The sequence below is a fragment of the Monodon monoceros genome, unplaced genomic scaffold (assembly GCF_005190385.1).
Source record: "Monodon monoceros isolate NGI ecotype Baffin Bay Population unplaced genomic scaffold, NGI_Narwhal_1 Super_Scaffold_11, whole genome shotgun sequence".
Lineage (NCBI taxonomy): Eukaryota > Metazoa > Chordata > Mammalia > Artiodactyla > Monodontidae > Monodon > Monodon monoceros.
In genome coordinates, this window is record NW_021703767.1 from 71319771 (window position 1) to 71345592 (window position 25822).

Below are 25822 nucleotides of genomic sequence, written 5' to 3' on the forward strand. Positions count from 1 at the left end.
ATGGGTGGGTATTAAAAGTCCTGGCCTCGGTCCCTGAAACACTGTCTCTGCTTGATGCCTGCAGCCATGTGGCTGGTTCTCCTCCTCCTGCTGTGGCTGAGCCCTGCAGCCCCAAACCAGGAGACAGGTGAGAAGCCAGGCTAGCAGGTCGAGGGGACCTGGCCTCTAGTCTCTTTTATTTATTCATTCATTCGTTTAATCAACCATTTTTGTCCCTGGCATGATCCACCTCCTTATGTTCACTGATTCATTAATTAAATAATTCATTTATTCAGACATTTACTAAGCATCTACCAGTGCTTAAGGTGGCTTCTCTGTGTACCCACATTCATATTTATAAGTTGTCCTTGGATGATTCGCTTGGGAAGGTCTGTTTTGGTTGGGTAATCAAGAGGAATGTCCAGAAGAGGTGCCTATGAGTAGAGGCAGCAGGGGGCTCTGGAATGTGCACTGTCGGGGGATGGGAGTGTTACAAGAGGGAAGGTGGTATGACAAGCCCAGATCCAGATTAATAGGCAGACTCACTGGGCAACTACCAGGCACCAACCCATTTGGTTTGCTAAAATATTCCTGGAAATCCAATGGGATGGAGAAAGCTGTATCTACCAGAACCTCTTTTGGGAGAAAACTAGATGTCATTGCTAGGAATACTTTTCGTAGGGGTGGGAGCCTCAAGGTGCATGCTTAAGTAATAACAGATGTGTTAATAAATTGCTTGTAAAAAGGACTTCTGAGGAAGGGCGGGGCTTCAGATTTGCTGAGTGGGGTTCGCAATTTGGGGGCTGGAGCAGTATCACTGGGAACTGTAAAGGGGAGGGGGAGGCTGCCCAGTGCCCCCTTTCCACACCCTGCCCCAGCAGGGCTCACCCTCTTCTCTATAAAACTGTCAAACAGGTTTAAAGAGTGTTGTTCTGGAGGGGTGCCAACTATTAGCATGGGGTTCTTCACCCAGCCTTGTTTGGGGCTGTTCCTGGCCTCACAGCTTGTCACTTCTACAAGCCTTTTAGACTGAAGCCAACGAGATGGTCACACAGGAGTCCCTGAGCTACCACCTCTTCACCAGGAGTCTGTTTCCTGGTGGGCTCACTGGCCCTCCACCAACCCCGCGGCTCTCTCCTCTTACCTGTGGTGCAGCACTTACCATACAGTATGATGACATTCTGGTTACTTGTAGTATGATGACACTCTGTTCACTAGACCGAGCTCTTAGAAGGTGTTTCTTTGGAGGGTTGGGTTGGACAGGGCAGTGGAATGTATGTCCATGATCCACCATGGTACCTGGCTCAGAGAGTCACTCAATAGAATAAAATGAATAAATGAATGAATGCATGAGTGAGTGAATGGGTGCTTGGTCACCATGGGGTGGACTTCCTTTCCCTTATTGCACTGTCATTTTTCTGATGGGACCAGTCAGCGCTGTCAGGAACTGTAAATCTGTCCTGGCCTATGGACACCCTGGGAGCTCAAGTGTGAGCCCAAGTCCAATGCAGCTCTTTTAAATTAAATTAAGTATAAATTATTTGACACCAGAACTACAGAGATACATTTCCTGCCTTCAACCAATTGGTAGGAAGGCAGATAAACATACCTTCAGGAAAAAGATCGTAACAATAATGGAGACAGGGATTAATGCTATGTTAGAAACTGAAATCAATAGATTTTAAAAGTAAGAGGAAAAAGTTAATCCCAGGAAATGCAGTTAATACCTACGTCCCAGCTGGGGGGATGTAGGAAGGCCTCTCAGGATAGATCAAATTTATTTTTAAAAAATTTTTATTATGGAAAATTTGAAACACACAAAAGTAGAGGGGATAGTTAAATGAACCCAATGGACCTATTGGCTAGCGTGAAAATTATCAACACCAAATTCTTATCCACCATATTAAAAAAATATATAACCACAATACCTTATCAGAGCTGAAATAATTAAAATAATTACTACCATTTAATACCTATTAGTGTGCATACTTCTCCAACTATCAAAAAGTCCTTTTTGCAACTGGCTTATTCGAATCAGGATCCAAACAAGGTCCACACATACATTTAGCTGTTATATTCTTAAGTCTCTTTAAATCTATATCAGCTCTCTTCCTTTTTTTTTCATGCTGTTTATTTGTTGAAGAAACCAGGTCATTTGTCCTGTAGACTGTCCTGAATTCTGGATTTGTCTGACTGGATCCTTGTGGGTGCTCCTCTGTCCCCTGCATTTCCTGAAATCTGGTAGTTAAGGTTCATTTCTTTTGGTAAGTATATTCTGTAGGTGAGGCTTTGTACTACCTATTGCATGGAGAAGGAGACAGGCAATGTCTAGTCATCTCACTTCTACTGCTGTTAAACTTGATCAGCCAGATGCATCCGTTTGTAGGTCCATTATAAAAGTTCCCCCTCGACCTTTCTCTAATGGTTTTAGCTTCCACTGATGATTGTTACCTAGATCCATTTTTTCATTAAGGATTGCCACATGGTGGTTTTCTAATTCTACCATTGATTCTGCATTTGTTAGCTGGAGTTCTTCTATAAAGAAGACCTTTCCCTTGTCAACTATTTGGTTTGTGTGGAAAGACTGGATAAATGATTCTTCATTTATCACTCTCAAAATAACAAGCTGGTTCGTTAGCAACCCTGGGAAGGTTGAATTTAATCATGACCTTGAAGGATAAGAATGTTTTCTTCTAGTGGCTATGAGAGGAAAGGGCCTTCCAATCAAGGAAACAGCTTGACTAAAGGCTCAAAAGCAGGAATATGCAGGATCTTTAGAGAATGGCCCAGAGCAGTGGCAAGTGCAACCAAAGGCTTTTTGAAAGAAAAAGCCCTGAGCCTGATGTGGTGGAAAAAGCAAGGGGAAAGTCAAAATTGCTGGTTCCACTCCCAGCTGTCACCCAATCACTGCTTGTGAACGCTGCTTTTCCATTTTTAGATCAGTGTCTTTCAAACTTTTCTGGCCACGGTCCACATTAATAGAGATATTTTACGCTGTGATCCAATACTTACATACATATAAAGAAAAACACAAAAATTTCAGAAAGAACCCCAAGCAACTTACACTTCTATATACAATATACAATATATGTAGATATTTTGTATCCTATCCTATCCTATGCTATCCTATCCTATTCCACTCCACTCCATTCCACTCCATCCCAAACTGTTAAAATAAATGCTGGTTATGACCACTGACTTGATCACTGACCCCCAAATGGGGTACAGCCCTCATTTGGATGGTCCCTGGGGCTCTTTGCCGGCTCCAATCCTTTGATCGTTTCCTGGTCGTGGTGACAACCTGACACTGAACCAGTGGGAAGGGGGATGATATGAGAATGGAAACTGATCATTTGCAGGAGGCTCCTGAGTAGAACATGAGGCAGAAGCCAGACCAAACTCAGAGGCCACCATTCCAGCCCAGCCCACCATCATCTTGAGAGATCTGACCTCCCTGGACCACTGCCCCCCTTTCACCAGACACCTACCTGCTGGCCCCTGTTTCCACAACAGGCTGGGTTAGCCACACCTGACCCCGCATCCCCTCAGAGGCCCGCTCTCTGCTGATCCTTTGGACTTTGGAAGGTCGTCAGGCTTATCCCTAAACAAAGCCCCAGGCAGGTGCTAACCTAACAGGAGGCAATTGGGAAGGTCAAGGTAAAGTAAAGGGAAAACAACATTGAGAGTCCTGGGCATGAGAGTACTGGGGCCCCTTCTGCTCTGAGCCAAAGACTCACCAGGTTACCTGGGCCACGGTCTTAAAGAAGATGAACCCCTTCATCTTGTAGTGGATAAGGAATGATCAGATAATAACTGAGTTGAGGGCTGCCCTGGTGGCGCAGTGGTTGAGAATCTGCCTGCCAATGCAAGGGACATGGGTTTGAGCCCTGGTCCGGGAAGATCCCACATGCTGTGGGGCAACTAAGCCCGTGAGCCACAACTACTGAGCCTGCGCTCTAGAACCCGCAAGCCACAACTACTGAAGCCTGTGCACCTAGAGTCTGTGCTCCGCAACAAGAGAAGCCACCGCAATGAGAAGCCCAGGCACTGCAACGAAGAGTAGCCCCGTCTCACTGTAACTAGAGAAAGCCCCGTGTGCATCAACGAAGACCCAGTGCAACCAAAAATAAAATAAGATAAATAAATCGAAATAATAATAATAACAATTGAGTTGAACACCTTGGGGAAATGGTAGGAATTGGGGTTGGTGAAACTGTTTTGTGAATAGCGACCTTGGAGGACTTCCTCTAACTTTGTGGGGTTTTTCTACGTCCCTCTTCTCACAACTCTTCTGTCGTTTTCTCTATTGCCTCTGTGTCTTCCTTGCTGTCACTCCCCTGTCACACTCTTCTTTTTGTCTCTCTTCTTGCTCACTCTTCTCTCTTAGCTCTGTCGCTCTCCTTTTTTTTTTTTTTTTTTGCGGTACACGGGCCTCTCACTGTTGTGGAGTACAGGCTCCGGACGCGCAGGTTCAGCGGCCATGGTTCACAGGCCCAGCCGCTCCGCGGCATGCGGGATCCTCCCGGACCGGGGCACGAACCTGTGTCCCCTGCATCGGCAGGCGGACTCCCAACCAATGCACCACCAGGGAAGTCCTGTCTCTCTCCTTTTAATAGCAACTTTATTGAGATACAATTCACATAATGTAAAAGTCATCCTTTTAAAATATACAATTCATGGTTTTTACTATATTTACAGAGTTGTGCAACCAACACTATTACCTAAGTTTAGAACATTTCATCACCTCCCAAAGAAACACCGTCCCCATTAACAGTCACACCCTTATTCACCACACCTCCCACCCCTGGCAGCCATTAATCTACTTTCTATGGATTTGCCTGTTCTAGACATTTCACAGAAATAGAATCATATAATACATGGCCTTTTGTGGTTGACTTCTTTCGTCTAGTGTAACATTTTCAAGGTTCATCCATGTTGTAGCATGTATCAGCATTTCATTCATTTTTATGGCTGAATGATATTCCATTGTATAGAAATTCCATATTTTGTTTTATCCTCTCATCAGTTAATGGACATTTGAATGATTTCCACTTTTTTGCTATTATGAATAATGTTTCTATGAACATTTATGTACAGGATTTTATGTGAACAGATATTTTCAATTCTTTTAAGTATATACCCAGAAGTGGATTTGCTGGGTCATATGGTAACTCTACATTTAACATTCTGAGGAACTGCCAAACAATTTTTCAAAGTGGCTGCACCATTTTACACTTCTGCTAGCCATGTGTGGGGTACCAATTTCTCCACATCCTCACCAACACTTGTTTATGTTTTTAGCCATCCTAGTGGATGTGGAGTGGTAGCTCATTGTGTTTTTAATTTGCATTTTCCTGATGATTAGTGACGTTGAGCACCCTTTTATGTGCTTATTGGCCATTTGTGTATCTTCTTTGGATATATTCTTTGCTCATTTTAAAATGGGGTTATTTGTCTTTTTATGTTGAGTTTGTGAGAGTTCTTTACATATTCTGAATAAAATTCTCTTATTGCATATATGGTTTGCAGATGTTTTCCCATCCCATGGGTTGTCTTTTCACTTTCTTGATAGTATCCTTAGAAGCCCAAAACTTTGATCAAGTCTACTTTATCTATTCTTTCTTTTGTCACTTATGCTTCTGGTGTCATACCTGAAAAACTACTGCTAAATCCAAGGTCATGACAATATCTAGAGTTTTACAGTTTTAACTCTTACATTTAGATTTGTGATCCATTTTCAGTTAATTTATATATATGGTGTGAGGTAGAGCTCCAAATTCATTCTTTTGCATATGGATATCTAGTTGTCCCAGCACCATTTGTTAAATCTGTCTCTCTTTTTTTTTTTTTTTTGCGCGGTACGCAGGCCTCTCACTGTTGTGGCCTCTCCCGTTGCAGAGCACAGGCTCCAGACACGCAGGCTCAGCGGCCATGGCTCATGGGCCCAGCCGCTCCGCGGCATGTGGGATCTTCCCGGACCGGGGCATGAACCCGTATCCCCTGCATCGGCAGGCGGACTCTCAACCACTGCGCCACCAGGGAAACCCTGTCTCTTTTTAATGTCCCTTTTTCTCCAGGCAGCTGCTCCCAACCCCAGCCCCTCTGCTGCCTTGGAATGGATCACCACTGCAGGAGAGGAAGCTGCTACTGTGATGAATTCTGCCATGTGGTACCAGACCGCTGCCTGGATCACCGTGCCCTCTGCAACACTGGTAACTCACATGCAGGCTCCGTTCCACCCCCAGCAGAGCTGGATGCTGTGATTGACAGAGGCAAGCCCCTTGCATGTATTTTAGGCCAAGGCCAGGGTGTGGACTGGATGGCTTCTAAGGTCCTTGACATTCCCAAGATCCTGGCATTCTGTCCATTTCATATCAAAAGTGCCTACACATTCCTCCCCACTTTCTTTTCCCCACTGCTCCTTGCCACCTGCTGCTCCCCTCTGAGCCACTTTTGCAGGTCCCACAAGGAGAGGTTCAGCTGTTGGTGACTGGGGAATAGGGTGGGGAAATAGGGTGGCTGTGTTGCACCTAACTGTCCCCGCTTCTCTTGCAGTACAGATGCCTCTTGACCTGTCCCATGTAGACTTCTGAGGGCAGACAGGAGTCTGCAGAGAGGTGCTGGGGGTACTGGGCAGCAGCAGGCGGTGGGAGGCAGGGATGAGGACAGGATCTTTCACCTGTGTTTTTCCGCTCCTCAAACTATCAGCATGGTGCTGCAGGTGGTGCTGAGGAAGGAGAACCCGCCCAAGCCCTGCCAGAAGCTATCTAGACTGGATGCAAAGCATGGTGAGTGCCCTGGAGATGCTCCTAGAAGGGGTGGCTGGCAACCTACTCCTGCCTCCCTGGCCTCCAAGCCCCAAAGTCAAGGAGCAAATACCAAAGCAGGCAAAGAGCCTGAGCTGGTCGCAGCACTGTTGCAGCCACAGTTTTAGGGTAGAAGCCAGGGTTCCTGCCCATGAACACTGACACTGAATTTCATATAATTCTCATGTGTCATGAAGTAATATTCTTCTTTTGACTTTTTTCAACCGTATAAAAATGTAAAAAACATTCTTAACTTGTGATCTATACCAAAAACCGGCAGCAAGACAGATTTGGTCCACAGACTGTGGTTTGCTGCTCTCTGCCCTATGTTCTTTATTTTCCTTTTGTGTCCCGGCTTCAGCCCTGACCTGTCCAGCTCTCTGCGCAGCACTAGAGGAGAGCCCTCAGCCCCCACCCTAGCATATTACAGCGTTGGGCAGAAAGAAAGGCAGTATAGCGCGATGGAAAGAGCTTGGACTTGGGAGCCAGATAGACCTGGGTTCAAATCCTGGCTGACCTCAAGCCTTCAGTCTTCTGAGCCTTTCCGAGCCTCCCTTTCCTCATCTGTGTCCTAGAGCTTGCCTTGTAGGGCCGCTGTGGAAGGGCCTGGTTCTTGGTGGATGAACAAGAGAGAGCGGTTATTTGGGGAAATGTAAATAAGCTGGAGAGGCAACAAGCCTTCACTTACTGCTCACTTAGGTCTGGCAGCTTCTCCAAACCAGCCCCTCTCCATCTCCATGAAGGGACTCAAGAAGACAGCCTGACGCCTCCCTGAAGCTTCTCCCCCACTCGGTACCAGCAGGGCCCTGGAACAAAGCTCAGCCTCCCCTCCTGGGGCCATGATCACTGGGCCCAGGGGTGCTTGTCTCCCAGCTGCCACCCTGTGTGCTTCCCCATTGGTTCAACCAGAGGAAAAACGGAAACCTGCTGTTGTCGTAAACACTGTTAAATGTGCATAGAATCAGCCATACAAACTATAAAACAGAAATTTGGCTCACAGTATTTATTGTTTTGTGATGGTTACACTGAATATAGCAAACATTTCTTGAAAGTAGAAAGTAAGAACCTAGCAGCCCTGTGGCTAAGTAATTCTTGCCCCTCTTCTCAGTGTTCCTTCCTGGGCTCCATAGTATTGCCTGTAAGTCCTAAAATAGCCTGGCCTGAGCCCTGTGGCCTCTTGCCCACCCCCTTCTCTTCCCACTGTGACAGGAGGGGCAGGGTACCTTCCTCTGGTGTGCCGGGAGTGGCATCCCTGGGGTCTCCTCGTGTGCAGGATTTCAGAGCACTAGAAAAATGATGCCAGGGGCTTTAGGGTCTGCCAAGCCCATCCTTTCCTCCCACATTTGCTCTTCCTCCTGTCCTGTGCATGGTTCCCTGTCCTCCAGCTTCCTGGACTCTAAACCTCAGGGTCATCTTTTACTTCTCTCTGCCCCTGGTCTTCTTTTGCAAGGTGCCAAGGCTTTCTAGTTCTGCTTCACAACACAGTCCACATCTGTCCCCTTTACGTCCCACTGCTGAAGTCCTAGGTCACAGCCTCACAGTCCTGGTCCTCTTGCCCTAACTGGTCTCAACCCACATTGTACCACATTGTACTGCCCAAAGCAGAGCTCTGGTTCTGCCAGCTCTCCATTCAGAAACCACCACTGGCTTCCCATTGTCTCTAGAATAAGGCTAACCTCCCATGCATAGCATGCAAAATCCACCACACAGCCCCAAGGCACATTTCTGGCCTTATCTCCTGCTAGCCTCGGGGAGAGACAGCCCGGGGCCCTGTTTGGGAAAGCCCCACTCCTACCTCCAGAGCCTGAGATCTCCCTTGCCAGGAAGAGTTTTTCAGGTGAGGCTCTGTGGGATGTGGCCTCTCCAGCTGGGATCATCCTGTGGGCCTCATAGAGAGCCCAAAGATGCTGATTTGTGGGCTCTTTCCTCTTCTTGGGTCAGTGCTCATTCTCCTTCCAAATGCCCAGAAACTCCATCTCCTCCTTCACTTGTCTCTCCTACATTATCCCCCATCCCAAACAGGGTCCCCATAGATGTTCCAGTACTGGCACAGATTCCTCGCTAGTCAAGTGTGCAGGTGTGTGCACATGTGCATGCAAATTTTATTTCTACCTGGCTCTCCATCCTCCCTCCCTGTGTTCTTCAAACCTCTTCCCTGTGAAAGTCATTTCCCTGGCAGCGGCATACCACCTGGGCAAAGCCCTGAGAAAGCAGAGGGCTTCCTGTAATGTAAATTAAAATCACAGTGTTAACAGGTGATTCTTTTAATCCACAAGAATGTCTAAAATTAAAAGGACCTGTGGTACCAAGTGTTGATGAGAATGTGGAGCAACTGGAACTCTCATACATTGCTGGTATAGTATAAGCAGGCACAATCAATTTGGAAAACTGTTCGATGCTGTATACTGAAGATAAACACATGACCCAGCAATTCCACTCCTGGATATATATATATATATATATATATATATATATATATATATATATACCCAAGACACATACAAGAACGTTGATAGCAGTGTTATTCAGAATAGTGAAAGACTAGAAATAATCCAAATGTCCATCATTAGGAAAGTAGATAAATAAATTGTGGTATATTTATACGATGGAATACTACCTAACAATAAAAAAAGAATGAAGTGCCATTATATACAACAAAATGGGTGAGTCTCGCAGGCATAATGTTAAGAGAAAAAAGCCAGATATAAGAAATTATATGTGCATAATCCCATTTATATGAAGTTCAAAAATAGGCAGAACCAGTCTATGGTGATAGAGGTGGGAATGGTGGTCCTTGGAGGGATACTGACTGGAAGTGAACACAAGGGAACCTGTTGAGATGCTGAAAGTGTCCTATATCTTGATCTGAGCGGTGAATACATCCTGGGTGTAAGCACATGTAAAAATTCATCACGCTGTATACTACTTGAGGTTGGCATAGTTAACTATATGTTGGTTGTACCCTAATAAAAGAAATGAAAGAAGAGAGGGCTCCCTAGAGGTTTCTATGCTACAACCCAAGGAAATAGGGGCTAGGGTATGGAGGGGTCCATTCTCAGGGCTTTGCAAACTTAAATGATTCCCACCATCTCTCCTTATCTACACATTTTGAACCTGTGGGGACCCACTCAGACCCCCAGAGTTGGTATAAAGATTATTTTAAAGAGGAAACATTTGACCTACAGAAGATGCAGAAAGAAATGTTATCTGAACTTCCCTTATCTGACTAAAACAGAGCCTTCTAAAAATACAGCTGCCATAAATCTCCCTCCAAGGGATTTTCCAGCCAATTTTAGCTGCCGTGGAGACAGACTGCCAATAGAACCTTCCATATTTTCCCACAGAGGTCCTAAGCCCTATGCCTTTGTTAAGTGCGGTGTAGAACCCTTTGTCTCTGGTTATTCAGTGAGTTACTCATTACTAAGCAGCTCCCTGGTGCCCGTGTAAACAAACGTTGTCTTTTCTCCTGTTCATCTGTCTTTTCTTAGTTAAGTTGCAGGCCTCCAGTCACTGGACCCAGGTTGGAAGAGGAAAAAGGTTTTCCTCCCAACAAACACAGACCCAAATGGCGCTGGTGACAACTCCATCCTTCCATTTGTTCAGGCTGAGAAGTCTGTAGTTTTCTTGACTTTTCTCTTCCTTTGACAGCCCACACCCATCTGGTAGGAAGTCATGTTGGCTCTGCGTTCAAAATATATCCAGAATCTGACCAACTCCAACCTCCTCTGGTACCACTATGGTCAGAGCCACCCTCCTCTCTTACCTGGACTAGGGCAAAAGCGTCCCAACTCTATTCCAGTTTCTATTCCAGCCCACAGCTGCCAGAGTGGTCCTTCTAAAACCCAGGTTAGAACCCGTCACTCCTCCGCTCAAAACTCCCCAGGGGCTGCTCCCACCTCACTCCAAGAACCCAGCGCCCAAGGCTGGCAAGGCCCTTTGTCACCTATGTCTTATCACCCTGCTCCCCTGCCCCCCAACTCTGCCCTCTCACGTGGCTCCAGCCACACGCCCTCTTTTGTGCTTCTTGAACTAGGTCCTGCCTTAGGTCTCTGGATCTTTCTCTAGCAGTTCCGCTGCCTGGAGTGTTCTTCCCCACGTATCCACTTGGTTAACTTTCTCACCAGCTTGGAGTCATTGCTCAGATCCCATGGTGCTATTTGATACTTTAATCTGTCCCTCACCTCTCCACGCCACACACACCAGGTTCTTCTTACCTGTCTTTTTTTTTTCTTTTTTCCATAATATTCATCCCTTTATTGTTCACTTATTAATGTTTGCCATCTCCTTTCACTGGGAAGTTAGTTCCATGAGGGCAGGGATCTGTTTTACTCAGTGCTGTATCCTGGGTGCCTAGAACAGTGTCTGGCATCTAGTAGGTGGTCCATATATGTCTGCTAAATTAATAAAACTAGCCTCCTATGCTCATTCAGGGTGAGAGCTGAGTTGGGCTGAACAAAATGTCCAGGAACTTTCTGGATAAGACTATTATGCCCCCAGGGCCAACAGTCATGTGTCCAGGCTTGGAAATTCCCCCAGATACAGGGGAAGATGGACCAGACAAAATTCAGCAAAACTCAGGAAAGCACTCAGCCAGGCTTCCCTTCTAGCAGGTTCCTGGTTAGATCTCATCGTAGACAACTGGGCTAGAGCTGAGCTGTTGATCACTTAGAGGATGAAAAGAGAAAGGAAATGGAGAAGGGAAGTCTGTGGTGGGGGTGCAAGGGCACCTGGAGTACCTCGGTCTGTAGATTAAGCCACTGGCCGCTAGAATGAGGAAGTCCCTTTCCCCGCTAGGGTGGGGCAGGCAGGTGGGCCAGGAGGGGAGGGAGGCGGCTCAAAGGAGTTGCATTCTTTCTGGATTTCTCCTCTGTCTTCTCAAGGGTGAAGAGTCACACCAGATCACTCATTACTAGATCGGGTCAAACAGAATTCAGGTCACTGCTATGGCCCTGGGGCCTCCTCTCCCCACCTACCCACCCCCCAAGGGGAAATCAATTCTCCCATTTTATAAAGTGAAGGACTGAGGTTGAATGGGAGGGTGGAAGGGCTCAGCCTGGCAGGAGTACTATACGGATTAACAGTGTGGTTGGAACTGGGGTCCAAGATCCCTGACCCCAGGTGCTGGGCTGCGTCCCAGACAGACCCCTCAGTCTCCTCTCATAGAGTCTTCCTCCCCTCATCCCACCCCCGTGCCCTAGAATGACTCCCTTCTCCTTCTAGGCCACAGAGCCCTTTATCCCAATGGAGGGTGAAGTTCTAGAAGACAGTGGCTCACACCAAATGCAGGACCTCAGACTTCATGGCCAAGAGGACCTCAGAGGTCTTATTGACAGAGGCCCAGAGAAGGCAAATAACTTATCCAAGATAAGTTATTCTCACTGCGGTGGCTTCTCTTGTTGCGGAACACAGGCTCTAGGCGCGCAGGCTTCAGTAGTTGTGGCATGCGGGCTCAGTAGCCCTGGCTCACAGGCTCTAGAGCGCAGGCTCAGTAGTTGTGGTGCACGGGCTTAGTTGCTACGCGGCATGTGGGTTCTTCCTGGACCAGGGCTCGAACCTGTGTTCCCTGCATTGGCAGGCGGATTCTTAACCACTGCACCACCAGGGAAGTCCCAAACCTAGACCTTCTGATTCCACTTTAAATTTCCTTCCAGCTGTGAGATTTTGTGATTTTTTTGACACCTGTTCAGCAAGCTTTCCTCTACTCTGGAGCTGCTTTCATCACAAAACTCTTGCCCTGAAATCCCCAAGATACCTTGTCTGGCCACTGGCTGTGGCCATAACAGCTTATGTCCTTGGCCCTTTGAGGGGATAAGATTCTTCACTAGGGCATTTGGAAATACATTCTGCAACCTCATTCCCCGTCTTGTGGCCAAATCCCCAAGGTTTCCTAAGTAATCACCCTCAGTGTCCCTCCTCCCAGGCCTGGGGACTCAGACCAGCACACTTACACTTTCCCTTCTCCCAGCTGTGCTCTTCCTACCCCACACCTCCAGTCTGGCCCAAGACATGATCCTGCCTCTGGCTGGGATGCAGGATCACAGGATGTAAAGATGGAAGGATGTTAGGGATCAGAGTCCTGCCCCACACTGGAGAGCTGTCTCCTGCAGACCTCAGGGGGCTGTTCCTTCTCTCTGTTGCTTGAGGATCTGAGTGGACATCAGGGCCTTCACTCATTTACTGAGCACCTAAAATGTATATGTTTTCAACAAGCACCAAGTATGTAGCAGGCACTGTTAGAGACTTTTTTTTTTTTTTTTTTTTTTTTTGCGGTACGCGGGCCTCTCACTGTTGTGGCCTCTCCCTCTGCGGAGCACAGGCTCCGGACGCACAGGCTCAGCAGCCATGGCTCACGGGCCCAGTCGCTCTGCGGCACGCGGGATCCTCCTGGACTGGGGCACAAACCCGTGTCCCCTGAATCGGCAGGCAGACTCTCAACCACTGTGCCACCAGGGAAGCCCATAGAGCCTTTTTATCTCATGTGAGCCTCATGAAACAGCCCAGTGAGGTAAGGATTATGCCCATTTTACAGATCAGGAGGTTGAGGTTCAGAAAGTTCTTCAATTTGCCCTAGATTATAGAGCTAGTAAGTCTAGAATTAGGAATAAAATCCATGTTTCTCCAACTAGAAGTCAAAGCCCCATGCACAAGGGGAGAGGGAGGGGGGAAAGGCTGTGGGAAGGGGGAAATGTGTGTGAAACACCATCTTCCATGGCCTCCCTGCCTGCAGGACCCAGGGGATGAATATCACTGTGGAAATGATTCCATATCTTCAAACCAAACTTCAGAGAGGGGGGTGTCAGTGGGCAAGGGGGGCAGGAGGGTTAGCTCCTTGTCAGCCCTGACACACAACCTGCCAGCTCTCAGCCTGTGCACTTGTGATCACCTGGTTACATCCTGGAAACTACCCAGCCACACCTAAGCAGGTGGCCCGCCCTTGCTCCGCGGGTTGAGCAAGCAGGAAAAGGTGACAGCAAGAGGCAGTGGGCAGATCTGCTGGGCAATGGTGGCCGGAGCCCCAGCTAGGATGGGCTTTCTCTGGGGCCTGGCTCTGCCCCTTTTCTTCTTCTGCTGGGTGGCTGTGGCTCCTAGGAGCTCCGCAGGTAAGGAGGCAAGAGGGTGCCTGTGGGCTTCTCTCCTGACTCTGGGTGAGAGCTTCTGTACTGCAGCCCTTTGTGGGTGAGGGTAGCTCTCTCAGGTTAGTTATCATCAACCATAAAGCTATATACATGAAGTATTAGTATGGCTGATAGTATGCAATGGCACTGGGTCAGCTTAAGCATGTGGGACTCTGCGGTCCATACAAATGTGAGGTTGCTGTTGGTTTGTCTTTATGCCTGTGAGGGTGTGAGTACGTGAGGCGGGGAGATTGTGGGGGTCAGGGAGGTGCAGGCTGGTGATAAATCTGATTAAAGCCTAAGAATGTGGCTTGACAAGATTCTTTCTCCTCCAAGTTTATTTTCTAGCATGGATTTCCTTCAAAAACCCATTTTTGTGTGAAAAGTCTGACTGTCACAGGCTGCTTGTGGAGGGTGGATTCTGAGAGAGGCAAGGCTTTTATGAAAGAAGAGAATGAACATTGATCTGTAATAGGAACTGTGCGAGGCTTGTCACATGCATTATCTCTTGTAAAAATAGACTTTATATTTTAGAGCAGTTTTAGGTTCACAGCAAAATTGAGCAGGAAGTACAGAGATTCCTATGTATCTTCTGCCCACCTCCCCACAGCCTCCTCTGCTATTAACATCCCTCACAAGAGAGGTACATGTATTACAATCGAGGAAGCTACACTGACACATCATTACCATGCGTTATCTTTTAAGACTTTATTTTTCAGAGCAGTTTTAGCTTCACAGCAAAATTGAGAGGATGGTACAGGGATTTCCCATATACTCCCACCACTATCTTTTTTTTTTTTTCTTTGTGATCATCACTTTTTTTTTTGACATGGATATACCCATAACGTTTTATTGAATGAAAAAAGTTGTAACACAATATATAGTTTGATGACATTTTGACATATATACACTACTGATACTATGTATAAAATAGATAACTAATGAGAACCCACTGTATAGCACAGGCAACTCTACTCAGCCATCACTATCCTTTTAATCCTCACAGTTAACCCTGTGAGAGAGATACAATTCTCATTCTTACTCTCGTCCAGCCCCCCACCCACCGTGAGGAGACTGAGGCTTCTTACTGGGATTAAGTAAATTGTCTGCAGAGCCAGGCTTTTATTCCACACATACCTAACCCCTGGACCACACTGCCTCCTGCATGCACTCATGATCTACCAGGCTTGTGCTGCACTTTTTTTTTGTTGTTGTTGTTGCGTTGGGTCTTTGTTGCTGTGCACGGGCTTCTCATTGCGGTGTCTTCTCTTGTTGCGGAGCATGGGCTCTAGGCGCGCGGGCTTCAGTAATTGCAGCACGTGGGCTCAGTAGTTGTGGCTTGTGGGCTTAGTTGCTTCACAGCATGTAGGATCTTCCCAGACCAGGGCTCGAAACCATGTCCCCTGCATTGGTAGGCGGATTCTTAACCACTGTGCCACCAGGGAAGTCCTGTGCTGCACATTTGACATTTAATTTAATGTAATGTTCACAATCCTATGAAATAGGTACCCCAGCTCCATTCCACAGATGGGAAAATGTAGGCTTGGAGCTGGGAGAACTGGCCAGGTCACAAGGTTGGTAAGCAGCAGAGCAAGCAGCAGAGAGGGGACTTGAACTCAGAGTCCAAGTCCAGATGTTTTCCTCTCCACCAGTTTGATTTGAGGAATGGGTCAGGAGAGCTGCAGCATTCTAGAGCTGTAAAGAGCCAGGGTGGGCTTTGATCTGTTTGAGAAGACCCCCAGTGGGTAAGAGAGTTGTGTGGGGGGTTGTGAGGGCTCCAGAGATGAAGAGGCTATGGGTTTGGGAAGCATGAGGAGGTTTCACTGCAAGATGACCCCACAAGGCTCCCAAGAAAGGAAGAAAATGTGTGAGGGGAGGTCAGTGGTCAGACCCCACAGCTTGAGCTTCAGGCTGTGTGGGCGGCTGCAGAAGGGCTCTGCCTCCACCTGTGGGGACTGAGAGGCTCAGAGAAGTATCTTGGGCTTTGAAGTAGAGAGAAGCAAGTATATTTCTGTAAAAGCGTGGTTTGTGTGTGTAGGTAGACCGCACTGAACAGGTAATGAGAGCGAGTGCCATGACCACCTAATCCTCATGTGGGTACAGCCTGAAACTCTCGCTATATGAAAGTAGGTTGTGTGCTCTCAGGTGACTCCTTGAAAGGACATGGTCAGGGAGGGATGCTTAATAACCCCCTGCAGGCTTTGGAATGTAAGGGCTTCCCCATTCCCCTTCCCCTCTGGTCCTCACCCCCACAGCAAGGCAGGTATGAGGCCATTGCTGGTAGGGGACAGAGTCAGTTTTTGCACCAGTAAATCATCAGACTCCAGAGCTGGTAGACAACACACCTGGGACTAGAACCCAGTCTCTTGCCTCCTGGCCCAGTGATGCTTCATTATCCAATGGGAGACATAAGAGGACAAGCCGAGGACCTGTCCTGACACCCTAGGTAGAGGTGACCAAATGGTCCTGGCCCTCCTTTGGGCCCTTGGGTACTTTGGGACCAGTAGGTCTCAGGAAAGACCATCTTAAACCATAAGAACCCCGAAAAAGGGTGCTTATGTTTTCATCTTTTCCTTCCAAGAGTAGGGTTACTAGATAAAATACAGGGTGTCCACCTAAATTTGAATTTCAGGTAATGAGTTTATCAGTATAAGTATGTCTTAAATATTACATGAGAAATACACATACTAAAAGAATTTGTCATTAAAATAATTCCTTGTTTATCTGAAATTCAAATTCAAATTTAACTGGGCATCCTGTATTTTTATTTGCTAAATCTGGCAACCCTCCTCAAGAGGCACCATGGCCTACATACAGAGAGATCCCCTCTCCCTCTGTAGACAAGAGAGGCACCCTTGTCAGCTCCTAAATATTTGCTGTAGCCTCCCCCGGGCAATGTGTGCCTGCTGGCCCTCCACTCACACGACCTCAGAGTGTCGGTCCAGTGAGCAGAGACATCCTGCCCTGGGGAGACACGCTAGCAGCATCTTTCTAAAAAGTACAGTTTTGCTTCACCTGGCTCCCTGTTTCCTGTGGAAGACGCTGGGTTCATCACTTCTGGCGTTCTGGGGTTCCATCCTTGCCGTCTAAGGCCCGCGTTCAGGAGAGGCTTGAGCAGGTGGGCAGCTTGCCCTTTTCCTTTGCTAGAGCCCTGGGGGCTCTGCCTGCTTCCCTCTTTTGCAGCAGCCATCACCCACACTGTCCAGGAAATTCCTCTCCTCCAATCCCCGCAGCTACCTCTCAACACAAAACCACAGATGTTTCTTGTGGTTGAAGTGTTTTACTTCCATGGGGAAACAGTCACTGGATGAGAAAAGAATTGATAGGAAAGTGACAAGGGGGTGGTGGTGTGATGAGTTGGGAGATTGGGATTGACATGTATACACTGATGTGTATAAAATGGATGACTAATAAGAAAATAAATAAATAAATAAACATTAAAAAAAAAAAAAAAGAAAGTGACAAGATTCTTCCAGAAAGTTCTAAGAGTCATGGTCCCTGCTATGCAGTTCTTGGCTCACTTGGGTCCTCTGCCTTTTTTGCTCCCCCTTGAAGCTGGATCCTGGCCCTACACATTCACTCGGATGGTTTCAGACCAATAATCAACTAGATTCTGGGGATTGCTTGCCTCATGTGGGCCATCAGAGAACATCATTCAGGGCAATCCCAGTACCGTGGCTGCCACATGGGCCTGATCTTCCCAATAGTGCCTCCTCTTCCTTGAATATATAGATGAAAAATAGGGTAAAAGCAGTCTCCCTCCCCACCTTCCTCCCAGCAGTAGCCAGGGCATAAGCACAAGAGCTTGTGTGAAGTCAGTGCCCTGGGACTCATAGCTCACAAAGTTGGTCTTACCCAATACAGGCCCCAGCACCAGTGAACCAGGCCACACAGGAGTGCCTGCTGTGACTCCAGGGGTCAGGACGAGCTCAGAGGGAGTCTTCCAGACCACTGACCTCACTGAGACCTCTATGTCAAACCATATCTCTTTGGAAACTCAAACCCTAAGCACCCAGACCTCTGATACGACCTTCCTCCCAGGCAGCACCATTTCAGTAGCAGAGAACAGGGAAAACAAGACCATGGCCCTCATAAAAATAATGCCTTCCAAGTCCTCGGCTGTGATCACCACTCCTATGGAGACATCAGCCACAAGCGGCAGCCCCACGGGACGTGAAATGACCACAGTTGAGACTGTCACAGGCACTGAGCTCTCGAAAGCCGCCTTTGACACCCTTTGCAATTTCGACAGCTCTGAAGAGGCAAAGAGAATCATGGTAGACTTCTTGAAATTAGCTCACACCTCTACAGAAGCCGAGGCCTTGTCCTCAGAGGGCAGCGCTTCCTCTGACAGCTCAGTTCCAGCCATCACCGCCTCACAAGCCCTGTCATCTGACATCGCTGCTCTGGCTAAAGCCTTGGTTACCTACAACATCAACAACATCGAGGTGATCGACTGCAGTGTTACAGAAAGAGAAGCAACTACCAGCATCCCTGGGACCTCAGACATAGATCGCAGCCCCACAGGAGGAAAGGCCCTGCCTACCCCCGAGACATCCGCTTTGCCTGACTCCACTGAAGCAAAATCACACCTCGCCAGGACCACAGCCTCTGCTGAGACCTTGTCAGCAGCCAGCACCACAGAATCAGCCACACCTGACATCATACTTACCATCAGTAGCACCACGGAAATGGAAACAACAGCCGCCAAGGCCACGGCCCCCAGTGGAACCTTGGTGACAGTTAGCATGAACCTGTTGGAAGAAAACTCATCCCTCTCTGTTGAGACAACAAGCCACACCGAGGTCTCAGGAGCAGTTACAATCTCCACAGGGACTGCGTCAACAGTAGGCGAGGTGACTTCCCCTGCTAGGTTCTCAGCTACGGTCTACAGCCTGTCTGAAGTGACTACCATCATGAGTTCCACCCGCTCAGAGACTTCTACCACTGACATCACATTCAGTGCGCCCGCTCCCAACAGCAGGAGCCCTCTTCCTTCTGTCCATCCGGCTACAGCCAACAGCAGTCAAGAAACAAACATCACCTTAGCCAAGACCACAGCCTCTGCAAAGACCTTGAAGATAGCCAGCACAGCTGGAGGGAAACCCTCAACAGCCACGTCCACCAGTGCTCAGACAAGTCTGACAGATGTTACTGCAGGTGAGCGGCTTCCCCCATGTGTGATTTTTGGGGATTTGGGGTTTGGAGTCTGCATGTTTAGGAAGTAGGGAGAAAGGAAGGATCTGGGGGCCTAGTCTGAGCCCTGTCTCTGATGTCACCTCTTCATGATCTTCTAGTGGTACTTGCCAAAATCAGTAGCGAGCAGAATTAAGGTGGTGTATGGAAAAAGTGTGGAGAAATGGTTTGGGATCTTGTCTCTGCCCTTAACAACCTGAGTGACCTAGGACAGGTCCCTCTCCCTCTCTGGGCCTCAGTTTCTCCACCAGTTGCTAGAGGAGGTTGCGATGAAGTCCTTTCCATCTCTGCCATTCTACGGAGTTGACTGTTAAGTAACTACTGTGCACCAGGCAAGGACCCAAATTTTACTTAAAATACACAGCCCTCATTATCTGAACGCCTCTGGTTCAGCCAGGGCCATACCATATGGGCACCTGGCCCAAATTGCTGCCCTCTGAGCAGCTGGGACCCCATGAAAATGGAGCTCACTGGATGCACTTGCTGGGATTGGTGCCATAAATGGTGACTTAAAATAAATAAATAAATTGGGCAAAGGTTTGGGAGTCTAAAGCTACATCTCTGGGCAGGACAGGAATAAAGACGCAGACCTAGAGAATGGACTTGAGGACACGGGGAGGGGGAAAGGTAAGCTGAGACAAAGTGAGAAAGTGGCACGGACATATATACGCTACCAACTGTAAAATAGATAGCTAGTAGGAAGCAGCTGCATAGCACAGGGAGATCAGCTCGGTGCTTTGTGACCACCTAGAGGGGTGGGATAGGGAGGGTGGGAGGGAGGCTCAAGAGAGAGGGGATATGAGGATATATGTATATGTATAGCTGATTAACTTTGTTATACAGCAGAAAATAACAGAAAAATGTAAAGCAATTATACTCCAATAAAGACGTTAAAAAATAAATAAAGCTACATCTCTAAGACAACAGATATTTCTTGGAGAAGAGGTGCCTTGTCAGCCCAGCTCCCAGTCAGCCTATAGCCTTCACCTACACTTCCCATCACTCTTTCCTCGCGCCTCATCCCTGCAGTATCCTCAGCTTGCACTGCCTTTTTTGGGGGGTGAAATAAAAATATTAATCACAACCACGTTATTGAATATCTTTTGTATTCCAGGCAGAGGTGATATAAAAATATTTCACAGCTAGTGAGCATTGGCACCAGCTGAAGTTTCTCTCTGATGCCAGGCAGTAAACTACTGTATGAGCTTTGCATGTTATCTCCTCTAACTAAACCTTCAAAACTACCTTATGAGGTGGGTATTCTTACACCCCACCTGACAGATGAGGAAATAGATTTAAAGATGGTAAAAAAGTAACAGTGGACTTCCAAGTCTGTTTGATTCCAAAACTCAGTCTCCTGTTGTGCTTTTATTTTTAAAGGCTCAATTTATTAATATATTTTTATTTTAAAAAGCTTTTATTTGTTGATTAGATGATACATTCACATGATTTGAAATTGAGTAAGTACAAAAGAGTACACCGTAAAATGTCTTTCTCCCATTGCTGTCCCCCAGCTCCCCAGTTTTCCTTATATCCGTAACTGATGGTATCACTTTCTTGTGAATCCTCTTCTGGACATGACATATGCATATGGAAGCATAAGAGGGAAGATGGAGGATATCTACATATGATATCGATATAATATAGACATAGATACTATATCATATAGATATAGAATAATATCTCTCATCTTCCTTTTCATGCAAATGGAGCATGTGTTAAACACAGATCTCTGAGACAAGGCCATTCTTTTTTATGGCTTCTCGGTATTTTGTTTTACCATAATTTATTTAACCAGTGTTTTATGGATGGACATTTAAGTCTTTTTTTTTTTAACATCGTTATTGGAGTATAATTGCTTTCCAATGGTGTGTTAGTTTCTGCTTTATAACAAAATGAATCAGTTATACATATACACATATCCCCATATCTCTTCCCTCTTGCGTCTCCCTCCCTCCCACTCTCCCTATCCCACCCCTCTAGGTGATCACAAAGCACCGAGCTGATCTCCTTGTGCTATGCGGTTGCTTCCCACTAGCTATCTATTTTACATTTGGTAGTATATATATATGTCCATGCCACTCTCTCACTTTGTCCCAGTTTACCCTTCCCCCTCCCCATGTCCTCAAGTCCATTCTCTAGTAGGTCTGCATCTTTATTCCCATCTTGCCCCTAGGTTCTTCATGACCTTTTTTTTAGATTCCATACATATGTGTTAGCATACGGTATTTGTTTTTCTCTTTCTGACTTACTTCACTCTGTATGACAGACTCTAGGTCCATCCACCTCACTACACATAACTCAATTTCATTTCTTTTTATGGCTGAGTAATATTCCATTGTATATATGTGCCACACCTTCTTTATCCATTCATCTGTCGATGGACACTTAGGTTGCTTCTATGTCCTGGCTATTGTAAACAGAGCTGCAATGAATATTGTGGTACATGACTCTTTTTGGACATTTAGGTCTTTTCCAGTATTTTGTTATGACAAACAGCACTGCAGTAAATAGCACATTTTTCACATGTGTGTTATTTTCTGTAGGATAAACTTCTAGGAGTGCAATTGCTGGATCAATTCTAATAGTATTCTAACAGGAAGAAATGACTAAAATGTGGCAGGTAAAGGCAGGCATATTAGGGCTCAAGAAAAGACGGAAGTTGCCTACAAGCTGCTAAGTCAGGAAGGCTGGATTGAAAGACCTCTGCCAACCTGGAGCTGGAAGCACTGGCTGAGTGCATCCCCTCAGAGACCAGCCTCTCTGCAGCCTTCTCCCCGGCTGGCCCCTTTCCCAACAGCCCCATCCAGGCCTCCAGACCTTGAGAACATTCTAGATCCACTTTCATTTCTCCTTCCTCACACTACTCTTTTGACTTCTCCAAATGTGGATGGGGCCTCTAGCCATCATTTCCTTCCCTCTTGTTGGGAAGACACTACGATGGGTCCAGTTACTGGAGAGAAGGAATCCTTTCTCTTTGCAGTGAATAGAGGTAAGATCCTATGTGAACACAGACTCATTTACACATGAGTGTGAGCACACATATGCAGCGTGGGGACAGAGACTGGGTAGCACAGTTCATATCTTGATTCCTGAAATGACTTACCCATATTTTCATCTTCCCACTGTTCTCAACTTGCAGGTGAGGATGGAGGCTTCCTCCTCCTGAGGCTGAGCGTGGCCTCCCCAGAAGACCTCACTGCCCCCAGAGTGGCAGAGAGGTTGATGCAGCAGGTGAGTGGCACTTTCTGTGCCGGGGAGTAGAGGAGAGTGAGAGGTTCTTGGAGACCCTGGGGAAGATCTCCAGGATACAGAAGATACTGTACACTTGGGAGGGTCTATTTTCTTATGGAGTATTAGGAGTGAGATCTAAAAATCCCTGTCTGGCTTTGCTTCTGCCTGTTTTTGTATTCCCCTTCTCTGCTATGTAAAAAAAGATTCTTTCCCTAATCCCAATTTCCTCAGGCTTTAGGAAGATCAGGCTTTCAGGCCCCTGGGAGAAGGTCAATGTTATAAATGGGCAGATAGGCAGGACTTCAGTTGCAAGTGGCGGCAACCCAACTCATCATAGCTTATACAGTAGGCAAGGTATTGGCTGAGAAACCGAGGTGGCTGTCCAGCTTCAGTTATGGCTGGATCCAGAAGCTCAAACAGGATCATCAGGATTTTCTCTTTCTCTCCCCCTCTTAGCTCTGCTCCCTTCATTCCTCAGAGTCTCTTCATATGTAAGGAAATGTGGCTGTGACAGCCCTAGATTCACAAGGCACTTACCTCTCCCAAGATCTGCATATCGTACTAGGGAAGGACGGATCTCATTGACCTGGAAGGGTCACCATGACTGACAGCCCGACCTGAACCACATGGAATGGGAAGGAAAGGTCCCAAAGGAAATAGGGATATTAGACAGAAAACAAAAAACAAACCAAAAAACCCCCATAGATGTACGCTTTAGATGGGGACCCAGATTATATTTGTAGAAGTTGGGAAAATTCTCCTAAAACCCAGATCCCTGGACAAAGCTTCTAGTGGTGGAATTCTAGGGTTAGGGTTTTGGGGGATGGTGTGAGTCACTGGAAGGTTAGAATGAGTCAGCTCAGCATAACTCTTGTGCCCCCATCTTGCTTCCAGGGGATGATGGGAAGAGGGAATATTTGGGCCCTAGAAGTTCTCTTAGTGGAAGGGGGGCTTATCAGGACTCCCATAATAAGGAGGTCCCTGAACATGGCATGGGGCTTTTAAGTGGGAGAGCCAAATAAGTGACAAATTCCCACTGCACATGGATAATCCAAGTAGCAAGTGTGAATCCTGGTTGAAGAAGGAAGCCAAGGATATGTCAGATCTGAGCCCTTCAAACTGGAAACTATTTCAGGGGTCAGAAAGAAGCCAGGGAGATAGGAGCAGATCAGGAGCAGAGGTGCAAGAACCAGGCCATGCAAGTGTTGGGTGTCAGTTCTTGTTGGGAGCTGGCCACTGGCGAAAGGCTCAGGGGTCAGATAAACAACAAGCATGAGCGCCACGTAGACTTGAGTGTGAATTCCAGTTCCTAACTGTGTGACCTTCGGTAAGGTACTCCGTATTACTTTCCTTCCTTGTAAAATGAGGCTGGTACTACCTGCTTTCTAAGGTTACTGTGAGGTTTAAATGGCATGAAGGACCTAGCCTATGCCCAGCCTGCAAGAGGTTCAGAAAGTGCTGCTGGCCTCCTAATATGTTCCCTTTTGCCCACCAGCTCGACCGTAAACTGCATGTGTTTATGTCTTCCATCCAAGTCTCCCTGCTGCGTGTCAGGAGGGGCTGAAGAACATCAGCTGTGATCAGGCACTGCCATGTGTGGAAGCGGGCAGTGCTGCCTGTGGCCTGGGCCTCAGCACGACTGGAGCCATGTTAGCTGGAAGGTTCACATGTAGATCAGCAAGCCACGGCCTTACCCAGTCATGGCAGTGGGACCCTGGCTCACATATGCCTGGGTGTACGTGTGTAGGGAGGGGGTGGGGTCTTCGCCTGTTCCAGAGATGTCCTTGGACTTCCCCTGTCATGTGTGTTGTGTTTCAGTAAAGAGTGACCTGATCACCCATCTGTCACCTGCTGTGTGCTTCCATCCTGCATTAAAATTACACTCAGTGTGGCCCAGGGTCACGTTTTTATGGTACAGGAATTTTGTGCACCCTCACTGCTACCTCCCTCCTTCATGCTCCCCAGGTTCTCAGTTTGGACCTTGATTACAGCACTGACTGAGGCTGGCCCTAGAGCCTCTTGAACTGTGAGCTCCTTCAGAGCAGGAACCACATCTGTTTATCTCGGTATCCCTGGAACCTAGCAGAGCACCTGGCCTGTAGTAGGATCACAGAGAATGCTTGTTGAATGGACTTGAATTTCAAGTTTTTGACACAAGCAATCCTCAATTATTCCTCCCCCATAGCTCATAAGTCATGTTGTTTTTAAAAATTAAACTTGGCTTATTTTTTTTCTATTGTAGAAGTAAAACTTGCATGTAAATTTTTGAGAAATTCAAAAGTAACCAAGGGGTGGGGGGAAAGGAAATGAGAAGTGGGGGAAGAGAAAGAAAGAAATGTCTAAAATCCCACCTCTAGTTGTCTGGAGTTGTCTAGTTGTATGTAATACAACCATTGTTAATGTATATGTTCAGCCTCTCCACGTGGGTGGCTCTGAGTGGATCTCCACCAAGAGGTACCTTACATTCAACATTTCCAAGATCAGAGTACTAACCTTACCCCTAAACGTGCTCTGCCTGCATCTTCCTCATCTCAGTTAATGTCAGTTGCATCCTTCAGTTTGTCAAGCCCGAATCCTTGGAACTATTTCTTATTCCTCTGTTTCTTTTTTTTTTTTTTCACATGTTATATCCAATTCATGAGGAAATTCTGTTGGCTCTATTGTCATCAAAATATGCCCAGCACATGAGCCCACCTCACCATCTCCACTGACTGCTCTCACCCTGGTCCAAGCTGCCATCATCTCTCACCTGGATGACTAGTATCTTCTTATCAAGCCTCCCTGTCTCTACCTTTTCCCCCCACTCCCTATCTAGTCCCAGCACATCAGCCAGAGCTGTCTTTTTATAATGTAAGACAGACTGTACCAGTCCTTTGCTCCAAACCCTCCCATTTCATTCAGAGAAAAAGCCACGTTCCTACAATACTGCAAAACTGTCCACGATCTGCACCCCTCCACCAGCCTCTTGAACTTGCTCACTGCACACGAGCCGCACTGACTTCCTTGCTGTTCCCTGAATGCATGCTGCTGCTTCAGGACCTTTGCATGCACTGCTCAGTCTGCTTAGAATTCTTCTCCTCCAGATATCTTCTTGGCTAACTCCTGCACCTCCTTCACCTTCTCAGTGGGCCTACCTAACCGCTCTCCTCTGCTTTGATTTTCTTCATAACACTGATCACAACCTAACATAATACATGTTTTATTTGTCTTGTTTATTATCTGTCTCCCTCATCTAGAATGGAAGAGTTTGCACACTGCAGCATTCCTAGCATCTAGGATAGTGCCTGGTACAAAAAAGGCTCTCAGTAAATATTTGTTGAGTAAAAGAAGGAAACAACAAGACAACTTGGATATTGCTTTGAATAAGGGGAGTGTGTGTTTTCAATTGACTCCCTTCCTCTTGCAGAGTGGGGCAGAATGAGTTTTATAACGTAGATTGGACAAAAATAATTCAAACATTCATCTCGGCATATTTGTTCAGCACCTACAACA

The 25822-nt window shown here is 46.9% G+C and overlaps 1 protein-coding gene and 1 pseudogene across 2 annotated transcripts; both read left to right on the forward strand.

Moving 5' to 3' along the window:
- LOC114890290 lies at nt 1–6469 on the forward strand (annotated as a pseudogene).
- On the forward strand, nt 6453–24671 carry MUC20 (mucin 20, cell surface associated). Of its 2 annotated transcripts, none has more exons than XM_029215408.1 (4): nt 6453–6767; nt 17765–19060; nt 22239–22330; nt 23826–24671. In XM_029215408.1, exons 1-4 carry the CDS (start codon nt 6689–6691, stop codon nt 23892–23894), a joined length of 1536 nt encoding a protein of 511 aa, XP_029071241.1. In that variant the 5' UTR covers nt 6453–6688; the 3' UTR covers nt 23895–24671. The 2 variants fall into 2 exon arrangements, with proteins under 2 accessions (XP_029071241.1, XP_029071240.1); XM_029215407.1 differs by lacking the exon at nt 6453–6767 and adding an exon at nt 13657–13885 and having other exon boundaries at nt 23826–24670.
- Nucleotides 24672–25822: the final 1151 nt, after the last annotated feature.